Source organism: Astyanax mexicanus, chromosome 1 (assembly GCF_023375975.1).
Source record: "Astyanax mexicanus isolate ESR-SI-001 chromosome 1, AstMex3_surface, whole genome shotgun sequence".
NCBI classification, from domain to species: Eukaryota; Metazoa; Chordata; class Actinopteri; order Characiformes; family Acestrorhamphidae; genus Astyanax; species Astyanax mexicanus.
In genome coordinates this window covers 19721449-19741004 of record NC_064408.1, presented here as the reverse complement: position 1 = coordinate 19741004, position 19556 = coordinate 19721449, and the positions used below count along the sequence as shown (strand labels likewise).

At 38.7% G+C, this 19556-nt stretch overlaps 1 protein-coding gene across 1 annotated transcript in view; it reads left to right on the top strand.

The window, feature by feature from the left end:
• Positions 1 to 19556, top strand: part of npr2 (natriuretic peptide receptor 2) — a 93336-nt gene that overhangs the window by 39603 nt on the left and 34177 nt on the right. The window contains exons 6-10 of the mRNA XM_022667870.2: positions 1585 to 1696; positions 3109 to 3193; positions 12111 to 12231; positions 16426 to 16500; positions 18614 to 18691. Of these exons, the coding sequence (XP_022523591.2) occupies positions 1585 to 1696; positions 3109 to 3193; positions 12111 to 12231; positions 16426 to 16500; positions 18614 to 18691 (471 nt within the window). The remainder of the gene's footprint in view (positions 1 to 1584; positions 1697 to 3108; positions 3194 to 12110; positions 12232 to 16425; positions 16501 to 18613; positions 18692 to 19556) is intronic.

The window sequence follows — 19556 nt, the reverse complement described above, 5'->3', positions numbered from 1 at the left end:
TTTTGTGCTTTTGCCCTCAGTTTTCCTGTCTTGTGCTCCCAGCCATGTGTTCTTTTAAGCACATGGCCTTGTTTTGTTTTTGTCCTGTCTCTGCTCTAGCCCCGCCCTAGCTATTAGTGTTGTCACCTTTTGTCTTGTTTGTAACCACGCCCCCTTGTTACTGGTCCCAGGTGTTCCTCACCCTCTTCGTGTATTTAAGCCCCTTTGATTCAGTGTTTTGTGTAGAGTCTTTATTGTTCCTTACATGCTGTGGATTGTTTAGTATGCTTTGTGTTCGCTTAGTCAGGTTTGTGTGTTTTCTGGGCTCAGTCTGGTCGCAGTTATTTTGTTTATTGTTTTCTTAGTTTTGTTATGCTATTCTAGTTTTTTTTTTATCTTTATCCTCTCCAGTTTAGTTTGATTAGTCTTGTTTATTTGTTTTACGTTCACTTGTGTTTTTTTATGTATTATTTTCTGCAGTGTGCTGTTTTATTGAATTAAAGTTAAAACCTGCATTTACGTCAGTTCCTTTTGCCTCAGTCTGTGACAATATTATTTGAATGTAATTACCTTCATTATTTACTATGACAGGGTTTGAAATTAAGTAAAATAATAAAAAAGAGAAAATGGCCGAAGCTTTTGCAATCCTACATGTAAAAAACACACGTATGGAAGTGCGCAATTGATCCACAGTTCAAAAAGTTAAAAAAACAAACCAGAGCTAATAAATTCCTTCCCTAAACATGTCCAGAATCGGTCCTGAGTGAAGACTTACTTATTCAGGACAAGTGTGAAAACGCTCTTAAGCCCTATCTGGATGGGATTAGTTTCTTAGGGGGACGTCTGTAAAAAAAAAATATTTCACACTTCTACTCAGTGATAAAACTCCTGCATCCGGACTGCAACTGAAAAAGTGAAAAAAAAAACAGGAGGACCAGTGAGTTTTTTGGCTTTCTTGGTCAGTGACATCGCGTGCAGTAGCTCCTCCATTTCCACTTGATGTTGTGCTTACGTGGATCTCTGTGGAAACGTGCGCCCAAAGTGTAATTACGGTGCATATCAGTGGACAAATAGCTATTTTATTATATGCGAGGAGATGAAACTCAGAGATGTGGATCCGGACGGGACTTAAATTACAGGAGGACCACAGAGTTCAGTGAAAAACATTAGGTAATTCAGCCTGTAACTTTCTCAGAGGATGTCTGAAAAAATACATGGTCTTTCCGGACGGGAATAAAATCACAAAGGACCCCCCATAAAATTATTTAATTGTGTCAAATCTGCATGTGGAAGTTCATTAATGAGCTGTAGTAGATATTTCTGTTTTCAATAGTTCACCATCGGGCAAAAATGCCTCTATTTCTTTAGCTTTTTCTTCCAGATCAAGGTCACAGTGACACAGTCTGCGTGTGACAGCTAAGTAACTATTATGAAGTGCACAGATTCTATCAGAGCTCTTCTTCTCACAGCCTGTGCCAATGACTGAGATTCTTATTACAAGTATTTACTTATCTGGTTCATATGTCTTACATTTATAAATGTAGACATTTAAACTTTAGGTGTTTGCTATCTTCCACTGAACTGTATCCAAATCTTTCTGCACAGGTGGCTGGCCACTACAATGGCACCAATAAAGAAATTGTATGGTCCAAAAAGGGTATCCAGTGGGCTAAAGGAATCCCGATTGATGACCCTCGGTGTCTGGTCTCATGTGAAGGTAGGAGCTGGGTTCTGCTTTTTTTTAAAGGTTTATCATATATTGGTAATCGGTCCCCCCACTAATCTCCCACTCCCACCCTTCCCCCAGTACAATTGACAACTCCAGTTAACGTTATACAGGGGTGGAAATATTAATAGATGTGTTATGCAGTCATGCAGTCACCTGACTAGTTGTTACGTTGCCTAGTGACAGGTGCAAGAGGAGAGCCTTCATCTATCTATGATAGTTGAAATGTAGTTGTGTGTTCAGGGATGAGGGCCTAATAATTATGGCATCATCAAAACTCTGGGCAAAAAAAAACATTGATGATTAAAGACTTTTTTGATTGTAAAATATGTAAAATCACTACCAGAGATGTAAAATTTGTTTTCTTAAATTATTTTTGTATAGAAATTGATAAGTCTCAAATGTATTAATATTAATTCAGTGTACTAAAAAACTTTGAAAACTAAGAGAAATCATGCATCAATGTAAGTATATACAAACATTATAAATATATTTTAAATACAACCCCACGTCCATCTTTAAGAATTCTTAAATAAACTTAAATGTTGACACTATTTACTACTGTAAATACCAAGCTTCCCATATGGTTTAAATGACAATTTATTTAATCTTTTTGTTAGATTACAATGTTTTTATGTTATATTATTTATTTTGCTACATTATTATTATATTTGTCACGTTCTCATCCTGTTCTGTGTCTCTCTTCTCTGTCTCTGTTTTTTTTTCCTGCTTCTTTCCCCATGTGCTCCTCAGCACATGGTCCTGTTGTGTTTATATCTTGTCTCTTCCTGTGTCAGTATTCCCACATGTGTCATGTGTAGCTCCGCCCCTCGTTACTTGTCCCTAGGTGTTTCTTGTTTCTTGTTCGCTTCTGTATACATAGCCCATTTGTTTCTGTGTTCCCTTGCCGGTTCTTGTACGTTTTATCATCTGTCATGGTTGCTGTTGATTCTTGTTTCCTATTTTAGTTTAGTCCTTGTTTTCCTAGTTTAATTCCTGTTTGTTTGTTTGTCTAGTTTTTGTGTTTATTTTGTTTTATTGTTAATAAATATAGTTGTATTTCCCTCGGCATCTCCCTTGCTGCACCCCGATAATATCTTACAAAATAAATAATCCAGTGACACCCAGAAGACCTATACACAGTATTTCATGCGTTTATTTAAATAAAAAATAGTGAGTTTTTGTTTCTCTGCATTACTGAAAAGCCCTTTGAAGTCTTTGGAAGTCTGTTAATGGCCATCATTGTTCAGCGCCTTTTAATTCTTTCAGTAATTGATTGATTGTCAAAACAATGTCTGAATCCCATAATTACTGACATAACTGATCATGACAGCCCTAATTTTAGTGTGTTGCTTTATTGTTTGTGATAAATTTAGAGTGAAATGGATGCTTTTTTTTCCCAGATCATATCTCTGTTCTTGGAGTTGTCGCTGTGGGGTCCGGTCTGGCCCTCATCATTTTTGGAATGTCAAGCTTTCTCATTTACAGGTGAGTTTTGGTGTTTTTTTTTTATTTTCCTGTTGTCCTTATCCCCTGACTTGACTTGGCATTTCCCCTGTAAGATTAAGGATACTGCATAGACCAGAGTCACTTGTCTGGTCACATGGACAATTCTAGCCAGGTGCTGCTGATCGCGATGATTAACACCCATATTGCATTGCTGTCCACTGTGGGTGTTAATGTGTTCTGTGATGTATTCCTGGTACACAAATGACACTTGGTTGTGCAAATCTTCAGAAATGGAATGTACCCTCCATCTGGGACCCACTATCAGTCCTCACTCTAACACGATAATTTACGTCGCCTTGCCATGAGTACACTGGCCAGTGTTCAGCCTCACTCACTAGTATTTTTTAATCATCTGTTATGGTCTTTTGCCCTTCCCCTCTTAAACATGTGGTTCATCATGAGATGTTTTTCAGCTCACCACTGTTTTAAAAGTGGCTTTATGTGCTACAGTAGCATCTCTGTCAGCTCCATCTATTCTTTAAAGGTCCTCAAATATGGAACTAGGTGTGACACTAATGCCGACCTTACACCAAACAATTTTCAGACGAATTTTTATTGTTGGGATAAAATAATAAGGATCTTGCTAGAGTCGAGTTGCGGTCAAATCTTCTAGATGGTTCAATGTATGGTGGTTAGGAATAAAGGTTTAAGTCAGTATTTTTCCCGTCCTGGCGTTCATATGAAATCAACCGTGTTTAATATCAGTGTAAGTTTTGAGACTTGGCTCATGCAAATAGTGACTTGAACAATGTTAACAACCAATAGGAGAGCTACGGGAAGCCACAGAGCGTGGGAAAGTTTGTGTGGAACTGGACACAGATAAGACTCCGGCGACAGCTCGGAAACCACAGTTCTCCTGGAGTGTACTAAAGGAGGAGAAACTGGTAGAGCTGTGGAGTGAGCAAGAGAGGATGTCTTCCAATTTATACCACGACAGAGTGAAAAAGATAATAATCTTTTATTATTAAATAAAATAAATAAAAAAATATTTACAAATAATCTAAAAAAAAAATGTAGTTGCATTCTTTCAAATAGTGACCCTGCAAGATCCCCAGTCTTTGCAAAATCTTTTTAAGCCTGAGAGTAAAAAGTCTGCGACTTGTCTTTAGATGTGAGAGGGTGCAAGACTTCAGTCTTTTCAAAGTCATCTAATGTATGATTAGCATAAAGCTATGTTCGCACTTCCCGATTTTAGCCCAGTTTTTCAGTTGCCAACAGTTTTTTTCGTTGATCGGCGAAGAAAACTCTGCTCAAAGGAAAATAGGGGATCACTTGGCACTCGCACAGTTTCAAAGTGTGAACTACTGATAGACGGTCGTCGAGTCATCGCTGACTGATCTCCGACCAGTCTGCAGACGCCTAGCAAATATTTACCATGTTAAATATCTGACTCAGTTGGCAACTGGGAGTCAGAAGCAGGGGATACATACAAGCAACTTTGAAATAGCTTGAAAATCGCTTGGTGTAAGGTCGGCATAAGATTGTGACTAAAATCTGTGACTAAAAAAGCTTTGATTTGATGTGAGATGGTGTCAGACTGGAATCATTGTCCAGATTTTAAAACCGGGGCTCATGAGATCAGCAGAAACACTCGAACCAGCCCCATGTGAAACCAACAGTCATGCAACCCTCAAAATCACTCTGAGATCACATTTTCCCCATTCTGATGGATGACATGCTTAAACATTACCTGAAACTGTTGGCTCGTATCTACAGGATTTTATAAATTGCACTGCTGCAACATGATTGGCTGATTAGATCATTGTATGAATGAGGTAGGTAGGTATTCAGGTTTCTTCTTAGCTAAATTCTGAATATATATTATATTTTACCATTTATTTTGCTTCTCACGTATGTACCCGGGTGTGTGTTGGATGCTGCTGTAGTGTAGCGATGTCTCCAGACCTAATTTGACTCCCTGTCACGACTGTCGAACTAGAGCAGCCTTATTTTCAGCACTGGTGTGATTGTGTTAGACAAAATTCACAACCCATAATTTGACACAGGTTTCTTCTACAACCAGACAGCACACAGATCAGCCTGGAATGAAATAAAAAAATGTGTTAAAGCTGACTCATGGATTATATAAATGGATTTATGGCAAGTGCAGTCTTGTTCACAGTGTGAGGTAAATATTTATGTTAGCCCTTCATGGCTTGTAGACTAAATATCACAGTTGCAGTTTCAGTTATTAATATTATTTCTGGATTCTGAATCTCATATATATGTGCAGCTCATTGGTTGTTAAAGGAAGCTGTTTGTTTGTGACCTCTCATACCTGAAACTATAGCCTTACCCTGCTTGATAATGATATGTAAATGTGTGTTTCCAAAAGCATATTTACACAAATATATACAGCTCTGGAAAAAATTAAGAGACCACTTCAGTTTCATATTATTTTCTCAGATTTAGCTATTTATAGGTATATGTTTGAGTAAAATGAACATTGTTGATTTATTCAATAAACTACAAACAATATTTCTCCCAAATTCCAAATAAAAATTTTGTTAGTTAGAGCATTTATTTGCAGAAATTGAGAAATGACTGAAATAACAAAGAAAATGAAGAGCTTTCAGAGTCCAGAAAAGTCCAGAAATCAACATTTGGTGGAATAAAACAGTTTTCATGCATATTGGCATGTACTCCTCCACCAGTCTTACACACTGCTTTTGGATAAATGTATGCCACTCCTGGTGCAAAAATTCAACCAGTACAGCTTGGTGTGAAGGCTTGTGATCATCCATCTTCCTCTTGATTATATTTCACATGTTTTCAATTTGGTAAAATCAAAGAAACTCTTTTAAGTGCTATTTTTTTGCAGAGCTGTGTAAGGGAGGCGACAACAGGCCTATGCCTTGTCCTCCTAATGCGTATTCCGTCTATCCGGTACTTTTAGATGAGACTTAGGTGAGACACTAATTTAAACTAATCTGACTCCATTTTATGAATATCAACTAGGTAAAGATTAACTGTTAACTATTAATAGTAGCACTATATCGACTAAGATTAGAGTCTATCTAATAAAACTAGGTCTTGTTAAATAGTTCAGTGATAGGAGATATGGGCATAAAAGCTAGACAACAATACTACATAACATGTGAAAACAGCCCGGCACCTAGGTTGAGATGTTCAGCGGTCCAGAACTTAATCTAAATGAATAGTTACAGGACATAACACTCAAACTTCATATTCCCCTCAGCAGTTAAGAGCTTAGTATAGCACCCAGTGAAACTCACTATATAACTATGAAAATCTAGAGACTCAAAGAATCTCAGACTACAGAGCTCTTAGGCCCTAAGACCTATTAGAAAAAGACTCAACAAAGTAACTACTACAGATTTATGATTAACAGTTTATTATGACCTAATTAGCCGGATGAAACAACATAACAATATCCTTAAAATAGTTTAAAAGACCAAGTCAAAACAAGATAGCATTTTAGCATATTGCATAGTATATTTGAAATAAAGGTTACATGCAAAGCATGGGAGGTCTCTTGGTTACAGACAAACTCCGAGAGTAGGTCTTTGTGCTTTCCTTAAATATCCAACCAGAACAATACACTTCATATTCACATGGAAATTAGAATTTGGCACTATTTACCGACTATCACGACCATTTGTTCATCATGGCCTTTGATCATCACGGGGCAATCCTAAACCCATCAGGAGCAGGAAGGGGAGTGTCTCTTCAGAATGGAGACATTTCTCCCAAAGTTCAGAGATGTTCTATTAAGGTTATCTTTAACATTTCTTCACTGAGACCATTGTACTTCTCACACTGAGACCATTAAAATGATACCAAACACGAAGACATTCACATTTCATATTAACAAGATACATTTCAGATCCAGCATTTAAAAGATTCTTCAGCTCAGTAGACATGTTCAAGCAAGAGGTGTCAACTGCCTTTTGGTCAGGCTTCAGACTTAATTAGATTAACAATGGTACTTTTAACACGATGCTCAAGGTGAGGAGCGGAGGTGTGCAAAGACAATTAGAGTACCCCATGGAATAGCCTTACAGCTGTATATGAAATATATCTTAATATCAATATATTTTGCCATCCATATTCCACAGGTACTATTTTTAAGCAACTGGCACATTTTAGATGATCATGATTCTTGCTTTCACATGGCAGTGGGCAGTATGACAGATTTGACATTCATAATAAGTAATTAGTAACAAACTACTGCATTAAATGCAGATTGTTAAAGCTGATTGGACACAAAACAGGTTTAATCTTCACTAGTCAGATTTTAAAGCAGCCGGCACTTGACCAGGCACATTTCCCAAAGGCAGGCACTTCACCAGCCACTTCACAAGTTTCATTTTAGAACAGCCTACTCTTCACCAGGTACATTTCAAATAAGACTGTTCTTTAGAGAAGCAGGTACTTCACATCATATATTACTGTCAGCAGTTTTTCTGCCTCTCTTTTCTGCCTTTTTACTCTTTTGCTCGTGCCGGCCTTCCAGTGTGTTCCCAATGCTAAGAATAACTAAATGTCATGATGTGCTTTGTGTATCATGGAAATACCATCAAGCATTGTGATGATCAGTCATGAAGACATGGGTGGGCCTGAGTAGGCCTGGGCCTGCTCTAATTGGTCAGTGTATTTGCAGAAAAATGGGAGAGTAGCAATACTTTAGTTTGAGATGTGTGACGATTACTTACTGGAAGAACCTCACAGCTGCTCTGAGCTGATGTGTGATTATTGTGAAGTGTTTTACAGTGTTGGTTGGATTTATGTGAAGCTTGCATTTACATTAATCCCACCAATCTTGTTAGTGTATACAGTTCCTCGCAGTCTTGCTGCTGTTTTGTGTCTCAACTGGGCAGAAGCTTTGGAATAGGTGGGATGAATACATGGCCGTAGCTTTGTGTATGTTAGATGTGCTGTGCATTTCGAGAAGTCTGCAAAGTTGGTCTCCCCACCTTTTCTACACAGACTTACCTAAAAATATATTTCTGCCTACACCCCTGATCTTGATATTATATTTTCACTATGTCGCCCACCCTTATCATCAACAAGTCTCATTCTCCATTAGCATTGCAGGTAGGAGGAAAGGCCAGTTCTATTTTCCCCTTTTTAATAACCGTGTTTATAGCATGACTTTGTTATTTGTAGGCTCACCCTCAGCTACTCTAAAGACGGCTAATTAGGAGCTAGCGGCCGTGGTTAAGATCATGTAGATAAGTGGGTGGTGCGAGGTGATGTTTTGCAGGAAGGCAGGCGTGCAGTTTAATAGTGCGAGAGGAGGCTGGTGAGGCTGGAGACGGCATTCACACATGGCATTCATGAAACAAATGATCCCATGTGGAATGCTACATTTGCCAGGGACTTCCAATAGAGCTCCTTTATATAGAGGCTGTGTAGGTGATGTACACACTATATATCCTGTATGGAACTAAAATGGTTTGGCTGTTCATGGTTCATGGCTATATGGAAGCGTTTCTATCAATTGTATATCAAGTAGTGATGCATGGATACCGTTTAACCATCCAAGCATGTGTATTTTTTGTACTTGCGGATACTCTCTTATCACTCCATGATAGGTTTCTTTGATTTTACCAAATTGAAATTGAAAATCAAGAGGAAGATGGATGATCACAAGCCATCAAACCAAGCTGAACTGCTTGAAGTTTTGCCCCAGGAGTGTCATAAAGTTATCCAAAAGCAGTGTGTAAGACTGGTGGAGGAGAACATGCCAAGACACATGAAAACTGTGATTAAAACTGTGACTGGCTAACTACAAATACATACTGTACATAGTAAAAAACTGCCCAATGGCTGTGTTGCAAAGATGGCTGCAGAGTAAACTGCAGACTTGCCTGTAAGGACTTAGCTGCCTGTCTCTTTCATTACCATCCACTATGCTGTCCACTGTGAGTGGTAATGCCTTCTGTAATGCATTCTCTGTGGTTTGAGGAATTTTGAATGCTCACACAGCTTTAGAAATGATTCAGGCCTCTCACAAACTCGATAATAACTGAAGAAAAAAGGATTTTATGTAAGAATAGTGTTAATGGACACTCCCCCCTAGTTTTAACTTTAACCTACACATTATTAAAATGAAAATGAAGTGCATTATGGATAAGAGCATGTTCAGTGCTTATTACTGGTTAAGTGTCCAGTGTGAAATATGGAAATGTGCAGAGCACTCAGCCGGAATGGCTCTCTCACATTTAGCTAATGGCACAGTGGACAGCTTCACAAAGCTCCGTCTAGAAGATTTCACAGTGCATGAACAGATGACAAAAGAGCATTTTTTCTTTAGATTATGAGAAACGCTTTAATAAATTCAATTTGGCACCTCAGCTTTTTTAATATTAGGGCCCTATTAAAGCCCTGTCGTTCTTTTTTCCCCTTCACTCAGTGTCCAAGACCTTCTTTAGCAAAACAAATAACGGTGTGTCTTCTGGGGCCGAACAGGGTGGCTGAGAAGTGGAGTAAAACCCCGGTCGAAACGCAAACGCTGCAATATTCCAGCGCCGACATCTGGAAGTGTTTTACACCTTTTAGATTGTAATGGAATGTGTGAGCTTTGCTCTTTACTCTCTTTTCCTCTCTCTCTCACACACTTGCTCTCTCTCTCTTTCTTTCACTCACCCTCTCTACGTGCACCTCAGCCTAATAACAGTCCTCCTCATTGAACTCCTACCTTCACAATGTCCGTGTAACATTAGAACGAGTGATTTCAGTTTGTATAAACAGCGCTCAGCCCTCGCTGCAAATGGGGGCTGTTGAGGGGAACTGCAGGTCCTGAGAGAGCTGCTCCAGATGTGTTGATTCGCTTGGAAGGCGTCCGCGTGTTTATCCACACGGCGGACTGGACAGCGAGGTTTACTCAGAGTTAAAAATAACAGGAGGGAAAGGCCAGGACACCGGTGACCCAAAAGAAGAAAAAAAAAGGCCTCTGACTTTTTGGCCGCTGTCAAAGCTAAATGCAGTTTTCAGACCAGAGCTCCGGTGTATCGGCCTGCTGTAAAACGCTTTCCTCGTTTGTTTACTTTATCGGACATGTTGACTCTCACAGAGTCTGAGAAAATAACAGACTGTGACTCAGACTGTTTGGTCTGCATTGGCTGTCAGTCATTTTCTATATTTGCATAGTTTGACAGGCTTTATTTAGACCACTGTGCTGAGACAAACCTGGAAAAAAGGTTTTGTTTGGGGGAAATCACGCACCTTTAATTACCTCACAGTCCATCATTCAGTGACTTTATTAAACTTTTATGGTATCCCATGACTTTTTCCCTGGCATATGGAAGCTAAAAACACTGCACTGACCTGTAGGATTTGTGTGTGGGGTCTTCAGCATTGAATGTGTTCTTTCTTTCTATTATTCTTATTCTTATTCTTTCTATTATTTTTTTTATTATTTTTCTCTTCCTATCTCTGTCAGTCTTGCTTTCAAACTTCTTTTCTATTCCTTCTTTCCCGTTATCTCATCTTCCCCAATTATCCCCTTTTCTTTATCCCCCAGCACCCTCCCCCAAATCCCTGTAATTGTAAACCCACTTAACTATACTCACAAAAGACAAAAAACAAAGAAAAAAAAACACAACAAAAACAGAAACTAGTAATTGTTATAATGTGTACATAATCAAATAAATAAAAAATAAAGTACTTATAGTCCTCCAAAAAGGGGCGGTGGTGGCGGGCCAAAAAAAAAAAAAAAAAAAGAATGTGGAAGTAATTTCCTCTAGAGTTGCTTGTTTGTTCACATGGACAGTATAAATCAAATGCCACCTGTCATGATCATAATCGCCCTCTGCACTCTGCACTGTCTACTGTGGGTGGTAATGCCTTATATTAATAAGTGCACAACTTCAGCAATGGAACTCTATGACTTGAAAACCATGTTGCGTAATCTTTTTAGACAGTTGTGCCAAATGGAACCCCTTCCCAGACCCAGATAAAGGCTGTGCCCCAGAATAAAAGTAATTTACCACTGACCACTTGACTACTGCCATTGCAGTATATTCCATGTCTACCTAACTGTAGTCTGCGACACTGGCACACAAGAGTTGTGAAGTGTTTTGACCAGCCAGGCAACCAAACCCTAGTCTGCCTTGGGGAAAGCAGTGTTGTTATCCACTACGCAACACCAACTACAGATTTGCAAGAAGACTCAATGTTTAATAAAACTCCACACTTTTGACTCAAACTCAAACTCACAATCTAAAATGCTTCACCAGTTCATATAAAAGTCTAAAGATTAGGCAGATAAGGTGCACCATCAATGAACATCTATGTTCTGGTTTATTTTCATACATATGGAGCACTGGATTATAAGGCACATTTTAAGAGGCACTATAAGGAACTTCTAATTCAGCAGGTCTTGCCGCTGGGTGGTGGTGGTGGGGTAGCTAACTAAATTAAGTAAAGCTAATCTAATGCTAATGCTACTCCGGCCCCGGTGCTGGATAACTAAACTGAAACTTCTTTATAATGCTGCACTTCAGCCTGACTGATAAAATTCATACATAAAGCGCACCAGATTATAAACGGCACTGATGATTTTTTTGAAAATTAAAGGATTTTAAGTGTGTTTTTGGCAGGTGAAACCAGAGGTGTTCTTTATCTTTGAATAGTTTCTTTTCTATTGACTGCTGAATGTATAAAAACACATTACAGGAGGAATAGATGAAAATGTAAAGATAGAAATTGTCTAAACATGTCTACAGTTGATGAGATTAGATTACACTTTAAATAATCTAAGTGTTTATGTTTCCTATTGTGTTTCTAGTGACTTTGACTTTGTTCTTTGAAATCAATAACGGATCACATTTTTAAAGTAATCTCTTTAGCTCTGTATGTAAGTGAGGAGCTGATGGAGCCAGGTCCAACTTTTATTGGGTTAACTTTCTTATTCTACTGCTCTTTACAGGAAGCTGAAGCTGGAGAAGGAGTTGGCCAGGATGCTGTGGAGGATTAAATGGGAGGACCTGCAGTTTGAGAGCCCTAACAAATACCACAAACGTGCTGGAAGCCGCCTCACTCTCTCCCAGGTACCACTCTGCACATTCCAGTCCACTACACTCATATCTTGTGGGTATGCTCAATGTCTTTCCCAGGTGGGCTGCAATCCATTTAAACAGCTTGAAGGTCAAGTAGATTCATTATTAAAGACTTCTTTTTAACTCTTAGAAGTATAGAGTTATTAAATGATGTGCCTCTATTTCTTTTTTATATGAGACATAACAAAATTTTGCTTTATTTTGTCTTATATTTATTAACTCAGGAATGCACTTAGAATAAAATAACTGGGTTACCATATTAAACAAAAAAACGCTGAAAGGGTTGGTATTAATGCTTATTTATTAGAAGGCTCAATGACTGATATTCAGTATATAATTGTTATTTACACAGTTAGTTATGTAACCAAATCTATTCACGCTCATTATTTTAAATATAATTAAATATCACATCTTCCTCTTATAAAATAAAAACCCTGATAGCTAGGGGTGTGCCATATTGTGATATAATATGAGTAAATGTTTTTTTATGTTTGCAGATTAGTTGTAAATATTCTGCACTTTAGTATTTTGATAGACCTTTTTGCTAGATTACTTTAATATTTTTTATGCTACCTTATTATTATTTTATACAAAATCTCTTGTTAAAAGACTCTTAGAAATTTACTGTTGTAACTTACATTTATTATTGTCATGACCAGACAGGACTACAAATACAATTCTTACTATTAAATAAAGTAGGTGTACAGAGAGTGGTAAAAATGGTCAGGGTCGACACTAGTATTCAGCAGCAAGAAAGGATAAACATACCAGTGATACCAATGAAACAGACTAAGGGTCAAACACAGCAAGGCAGTATCAGAGGGCAGACAAAAATCTAAATCAGTTATACCAAAACCGGTTTGTAAAAAGAGAGCTAACACAGGCAGGAAATAACACTTTGTAAAGTGGTGAATCATCAATACTCGGAAAGGTGTGTGTGAAGTGAGGGTCTATATATAGTGCATAGAACAGGTGAAATCAATACTCTGGTGATTGACTTTCTGCTAGTGCCGTGTGCAAAGTCACGTGATCGCGTGAGAGAGTGATGTCAGTGTGAGGTGCATTCTGGGCATTGTAGTCCAGAGGCTGGAGATCGCATGCAGAACCTTTTTTTTGTTGCAATAGTATATTCTTGAAATTGTTTTTGAAAAAAATGTCATATCAGAAAGAATATCATTAACTAAAAAATTCCATTAAATATCATGATATTATTTTAAGGCCATATCACCCACCCCTACTGATAGCAATGCTCCAAAATGTAGTTGAAAGCATTCCCTGCTTAATACAGACATGTACTCCCAACAAAAGCAGGATTAAATATATTAGATTTCGGGAAAATCAATAAATGAGCATTTGTCTGATTATTGTATTAGAGGCACTGTTACAAAACCCGCATGTATAAATGAATAATAAGAGGTTTGGTATTGGAATCGGTTATGTAAAATAAATTATTTACTTAGAAATCACAACATAGGAAATATGACTATCGTCACGTTGCAAGCCACTTTGCTCAAATCTGAATTTTGCTCAGAACGGATTTGGCTATCTTGACGGTTCACATTCACAAATATAAGTGAACTGTATCTGTGTGTGTAATGTGAACAAATCTGTCCCTGAAATGCCTCACATGTGCACATTGATACGTGTATTCACCAGCAAAAAAACGTCATATTTGAGAGACAACTCGTAGCTTTATAAAGGGAAATGGATGCGTTAGCAGCTCATATGTGGAGCATTTTTGCTGGAGTGGAGAAACAGCAAATAGCTGGTCTGAAGGTCATGCTCAGGTCGAGGAGGTCAAAAAAGGCCAGGCGGTTTGCTTTTGCTGTTTTTGCAGCTCTAGCTGCACAGCTGCACCAAGAGATGTGTGGATAAGAGAGAGAAGCACGTAGCCCAGCGTAAAAGCAAAAAGACGCATGAATTCCGTTTGAATTTGACCGTTCACATTCATGCCGCACGTTCATGGATCGGATATGTATCTGATTTGGGACCACATATGAAAGAGACTCAAATCTAATTTGAAAAACAAAATCTGGAGTTGGCACGTTCAAACAGCCATGAAAAAATCAGATCTGAGCCACACTGAGCAAAAAATCAGAATTAAGTCACTTCAGCCTATGTGAAATGTAATGTGATATTTCCCCTATAATATGAATTTCCTGCATTATTTAATTTTGTGTTAAAGTACAACAAAAAGGGTTTCTTCCTCTTGTTATTATTGAGAGTTTGAGCTGTTTTAAATTGGCTTGTTTCAGCCGAATGAGCTGTTCTTGCCATAGCTGCTTAAAGGGCTTCTCTTTGGGAATGACTTGCAGCAGCACTGAGCCAACAGTTGAAAAATCACAAAAGTAGCTTATTTGAGTAAAAGTTCTGCCCAAATTAGCAGCTCAGACCCTCCCTCCCTCCACACTGTGCTGTACACACATCCAGCTTTAAAACTCCTGAGACTGAGTGATGGCTGGCAGGCCTGTTATGAATAGTTTTGTTGTATGTTAAAATAGTTCTGCAGGTCTGACAGTGCTAGCGCAGGCTAACGCTTCAGAAACGTCCAAACGCTTTTAAAGCTCTCTGTAGGAGTCGGAAGCGGTTAGGGTCTGTTTTTCTGTGCAGCAGTGCAGATACTCAGACACGTGGGGTTTCTATACAGTTTCTGGACGCACACCCAGTGCATATGTTTTCGTGATTAATGAATTTCCCAGGATGCACTGGGTAGCACTACTGCAGCTATTTCCCAGCACAGTTTCCCAGAGCTTTCTATAAGTGCCATCCATTCTTTACTTAACTTAAGTGAGGTAGTTTTATCCTGTTTCTCACTTCTACTTAACACAGAGGAGCCAATTGACATTAACAATCTGAATGAATGAAGCGAATAATGTTCTCAAAATAATGGTCTGGGATAACTGTGTGTGAAAATAGAGGGATTCGACTCCCCTCCCCCTTTACCCCATGCAAAACGTGTGTCTGTATGCAAACTACTACAGCATATGTTTAAAAACATTTGGTCATCCTATTCATCCAGAACTTTTCTTTTTAACTCTTTCTTTTTAACACAATTAATTAAAAAGAAATACAGAAAATATTCGGCACCTAAGAGCTAGTCTACCCCCCATAATTAACATAAATTTAATTTCAGTCATTCAATTAAAACTGATAAAGTTTATTACCTATTTATTATATATAATGTTTTTTAATCACAGTTTTCATGCATCTTGGCATGTTCTCCTCCACCAGTCTTACACACTGCTTTTGGATATCTTTATGGCACTTTATGCCACACTGGTGCAAAGATTCAAGCAGTTCAGCTTGGTTTGATGGCTAGTAATCATTTATCTTCCTCTTGATTATATTCCAGAGGTTTTCAATTTGGTAAAATCAAAGAAACTCATTATTTTTAACTGGTTTCTTATTTTTTTCCCAGAGCTGTATGTACATAAAACAGTACGAGCAATCGTACTGTTTTATGTAGATATGTAACTCTTTCCATCTGCCTCTCTCACTCCCTCTTTCTGGCTATATAGAATAAAATGAGGTAACATTACTAAATTATATTGTGAAAAAATGTTAGGTACTAAAAATTAAATTAAGTTATTTTAAAAATATAATTATTTTTAATCTCACTAATTATTTTAGTCTCACCAGTTCTCCTGTTTCCTTGGCTTCAGAGCACTGTTTGTGTGCTTTAGTCTATACCTGGCAACCTGGGGTGTGGAAATGGGACTGAGGGAATGGTGGTGGGCAGAATCAGGGGCTACATCCCACACAGAATTCTGTGATGTACTGCACAGTTCAAATAAGAAAATACTGTCTAAAGCTCAGTTTATAAGAGCTGTCAGTGCTTTCACTCCTCATCTAATTTTTCTTTAATATCTGATGATACATTCTGATCATGTTATTAGTTACAACAGAACATATAATTAATGGTCCTTAATGATCTTTTAAGCTCTAAGATCTTTATTACAACACTTCCAGACTCATTTGTATTGTATTTTCGAACAAATTACAACAAAGCTAGATGTTTGCAAGTGAATTATTATCTAGTGAATTATTAGATGTCTACTTTCTACAACTACTGTATGTTTGGTTCTCTGAGTATAAATGTGTATTTTCTTGCTAAATATAAACAAGTTTGTATTGCCAAAGCAAGGTGGCCTCATGTTGTGCCTCTCCGTTGTCTGTTCTTTCCAGAGGGGCTCCAGCTACGGCTCCTTGATATCTGCGCATGGCAAACATCAGCTGTTTGCAAAAACAGGCTATTTTAAGGTAAGGCTGAGTTCCTCTGACATTTTCCCTACCTCTTCTCTCCTCCACACCCACACACATGTAGGGAGAGGGAGAGAAAAAAACAAGGAGTGGGCGCTCTGACTGTTACTCTAAGATCAGAATGTGTTGGACCCCTGCGTCTCGACGTGGCTGCTTACTTTGCTGTGTTTGCTGTGCTGGATTAATTGGATTACAAATGTCAAGATAAGAACAGTTGGTGGAAACTGTTTATATACAGTTTAAAATACAAAAACGCTGCCGTCTGCTGAGGTACGACCCATGGGATAATCTCATCAACCTCAGCTCTGGTAGACCTTTCTTTAAAAAGAAACGGAATGTTAAAAGGCATGCACTTGATAAGCAGAGAGGCACCTTCACCCGGTGGCCTTGCTGTGCAGTGAAAAGCTTACAGATACCATAGAGGCTGGCTTAATTATTCTGCTCCCTCGCTCAACAGGGAAACAGACGGATAAAGATCCTTTTAGCGATGGTAAAAAATCGCAAAGACACAGTACAGTCTATTCTGGGGTCTGAAAGGAACACACCTGTTGAGAGAAGAGAAACTTTTTATCTATTTTCAGACTGAACCTTCAGATCTGCCATAGTTACTTTTTTTCTCTTTTATATAGTTCAATACTCTATATAGTAGGGCTGCACAATATATCTTTTAAGCATTGTCATTGCGATGTCTCGTAAGGCAATTAAATCAAACGCGTCATGTTGCAAGAAGTAGATACACAGCGTTGTCTCTGTGTCTATGTAAGGGACAGGCTGCTGCTGCCTGAGAAGCACAAGGGGGGGGGGGATTGCGAGGGGGGGCAGGAGTAAATACAAGGATACCTCATGGTTGGGCACGTGCTTGTAAACCCATGTGTACAAAATTATGCACCTCAATCCAGCATTTTAAATGCCTAATTAAAGGGCCGATTACTGTTGTTTTGTTGTTTTCCTCGGGTTTTGAGTTGTCTGCGCTGATCAGTCCAGACGTGAGACAGGACTCTGGACTCTGTGGTGAACAATTCATGTGTGAAAATGATGATCTCATGCTCCCTGAATCACTCTTTCACAATTCCAGCCCTATGATTCCTGACATTATCATCTTGGAATATGGCCATGCCTTCAGGGAAGAAAAAATCCATTGATGGAATAACCTGGTCTATATTTAGTATATTCAGGTAGTCAGCTGACCTCATTCTTTCAGCACATCCTGTTGCTGAAACTAGACCTGACCAACTGCAGCAACCCCTGATCATTTACTTATTTTAATCCAGGTGGCGACTTTTAATTTTTGGCCAGGCAGTGTATGTAATTTTAATTTGAAGTTATTTAGTTATTGAGTTCAATCTGCAAACATCTTTGCAACATGACCGGATGCTAATGAAAGACCAACCGCCCATCTGTTTAAGTGGGGAGAGACTGAGTGGGGACAAAATACTGGAAATAAAACAGTGACTTACCGTTTTAGAAACATATTTTACATCACATTTGACATAAAAAACCTTGTTAATAGTTTGTAACGTTTGACTCAAAAAAACGTGAAGCAAAAAAAAAATTGATCTTTAGGCTTATTTTGGCTGCTGCACCTGCGCACATCTCCACAGCGAGGGGGGTTTCCCCACCAGCATGCTAACTATCTTCCACTCTTCGCACAACCAGCAAACTGATTGGCTGTTTTCGCTGAAGGGCATGGCTTTCCACTGACTGAATTATCTTTTTTTTAAACAAGGCTTATCTAAATCTAACAATCACAAAACATAGAGTGAATCAAATCACAATGGAATGGAATGTAGGTTTTTGTGAAGAACAGGAGGCCTCAGGACTGTTTGGTGCATCTGGAGATTATCCAAAACACTTCTAACCGGGACCAGATGTGATTTTGAGTTAGATCTTTTTTTAATTAAAGTTATTGCTTAAAGCTCTAAATAAAGCTGTATTTGTATAGAATTTGAGTTTCATTGATCGATCTGGAGCTAATCTAGGGCTAATTGGAGCAGCTCCTGTTAGTTTATTAGTTAGTATTGCTTCATGTATTTATTAGCAGAGCTTGACTCATCCTGGTCCTCCAGTCCCACTAAACACTCTCATATGTGTTTCTCCTTTTCTCCTCACACAGGGCAACCTGGTAGCAATCAAGCACGTGAACAAGAAGAGGATTGAGCTGACCAGACAAGTGCTGTTTGAACTGAAGCATGTAAGGCAAGAGGTTTGCTTATAAGGTGTGTGAGTGTGTGTGGGTGTGTGTATGTGTGTGTTCCTTGAAAGGCTGTGCGGGTGTATGCATGCATGTGTACGCATTAGTGTATGATGGAGAAAGAAGGTTTTGTTTGTGTGTGTGTGTGTGTTTGTGTGTGAGGGTTTGTGTGTATGTGTATGTGTATGTGTATTAGCCCACTGTTTATGACCTCACTAAGTAACCTCACTGCCCCCTGGTAGTGGTAAAAACACATCCCCCTCCTACAGGCATTCTAAGGGCCTAAAGGTGGGGGTGGGGTGGCAGCATGAGGCCACGTAAAAGGGGCGGAGGGGTAAAAGCGCTGCTAGAGTTTTTTACAAGGTGTTTCAAAGCGGGCCTTCTGCCTTCAGAGCCAAACTCTGGCCAGCAGTCACCATGAAAGGTTAGGAAAAATAGCCTTAAGTGAGAAATAACACAAGCACAAATGAATTCCCCTGTGATCTGCTCCAGAGACAGCACACGCCACTTCAACACCCCCACTCCCAAAAATCCACAAATGGCCAAATGGGATGAAGTCACCTCGATCCGGCGTCTGCTTAAAGGGGCTGTAGCGGACTTTTTGTGCTTGTGTTCTTTTACTTTTGTCCACTATTGAAGTTTACTTTAGACATTAACGTTTAAAAACATAATAGAGTAATAATTAGAGTTGTAACAGTGCAGAAAATTCACAGTTCGGTTCACACCTCGGTATAAACCCTGCGGTTCGGTACGTTTTCGGTACGGTTGGTGGAAAAAATAAAGAGGTTGTGCAGTAATAATTAAGGTTCTGTACAGCCTCACCTTTATTAACTTCATAATAACAATGAATCTTCATTATAATCAT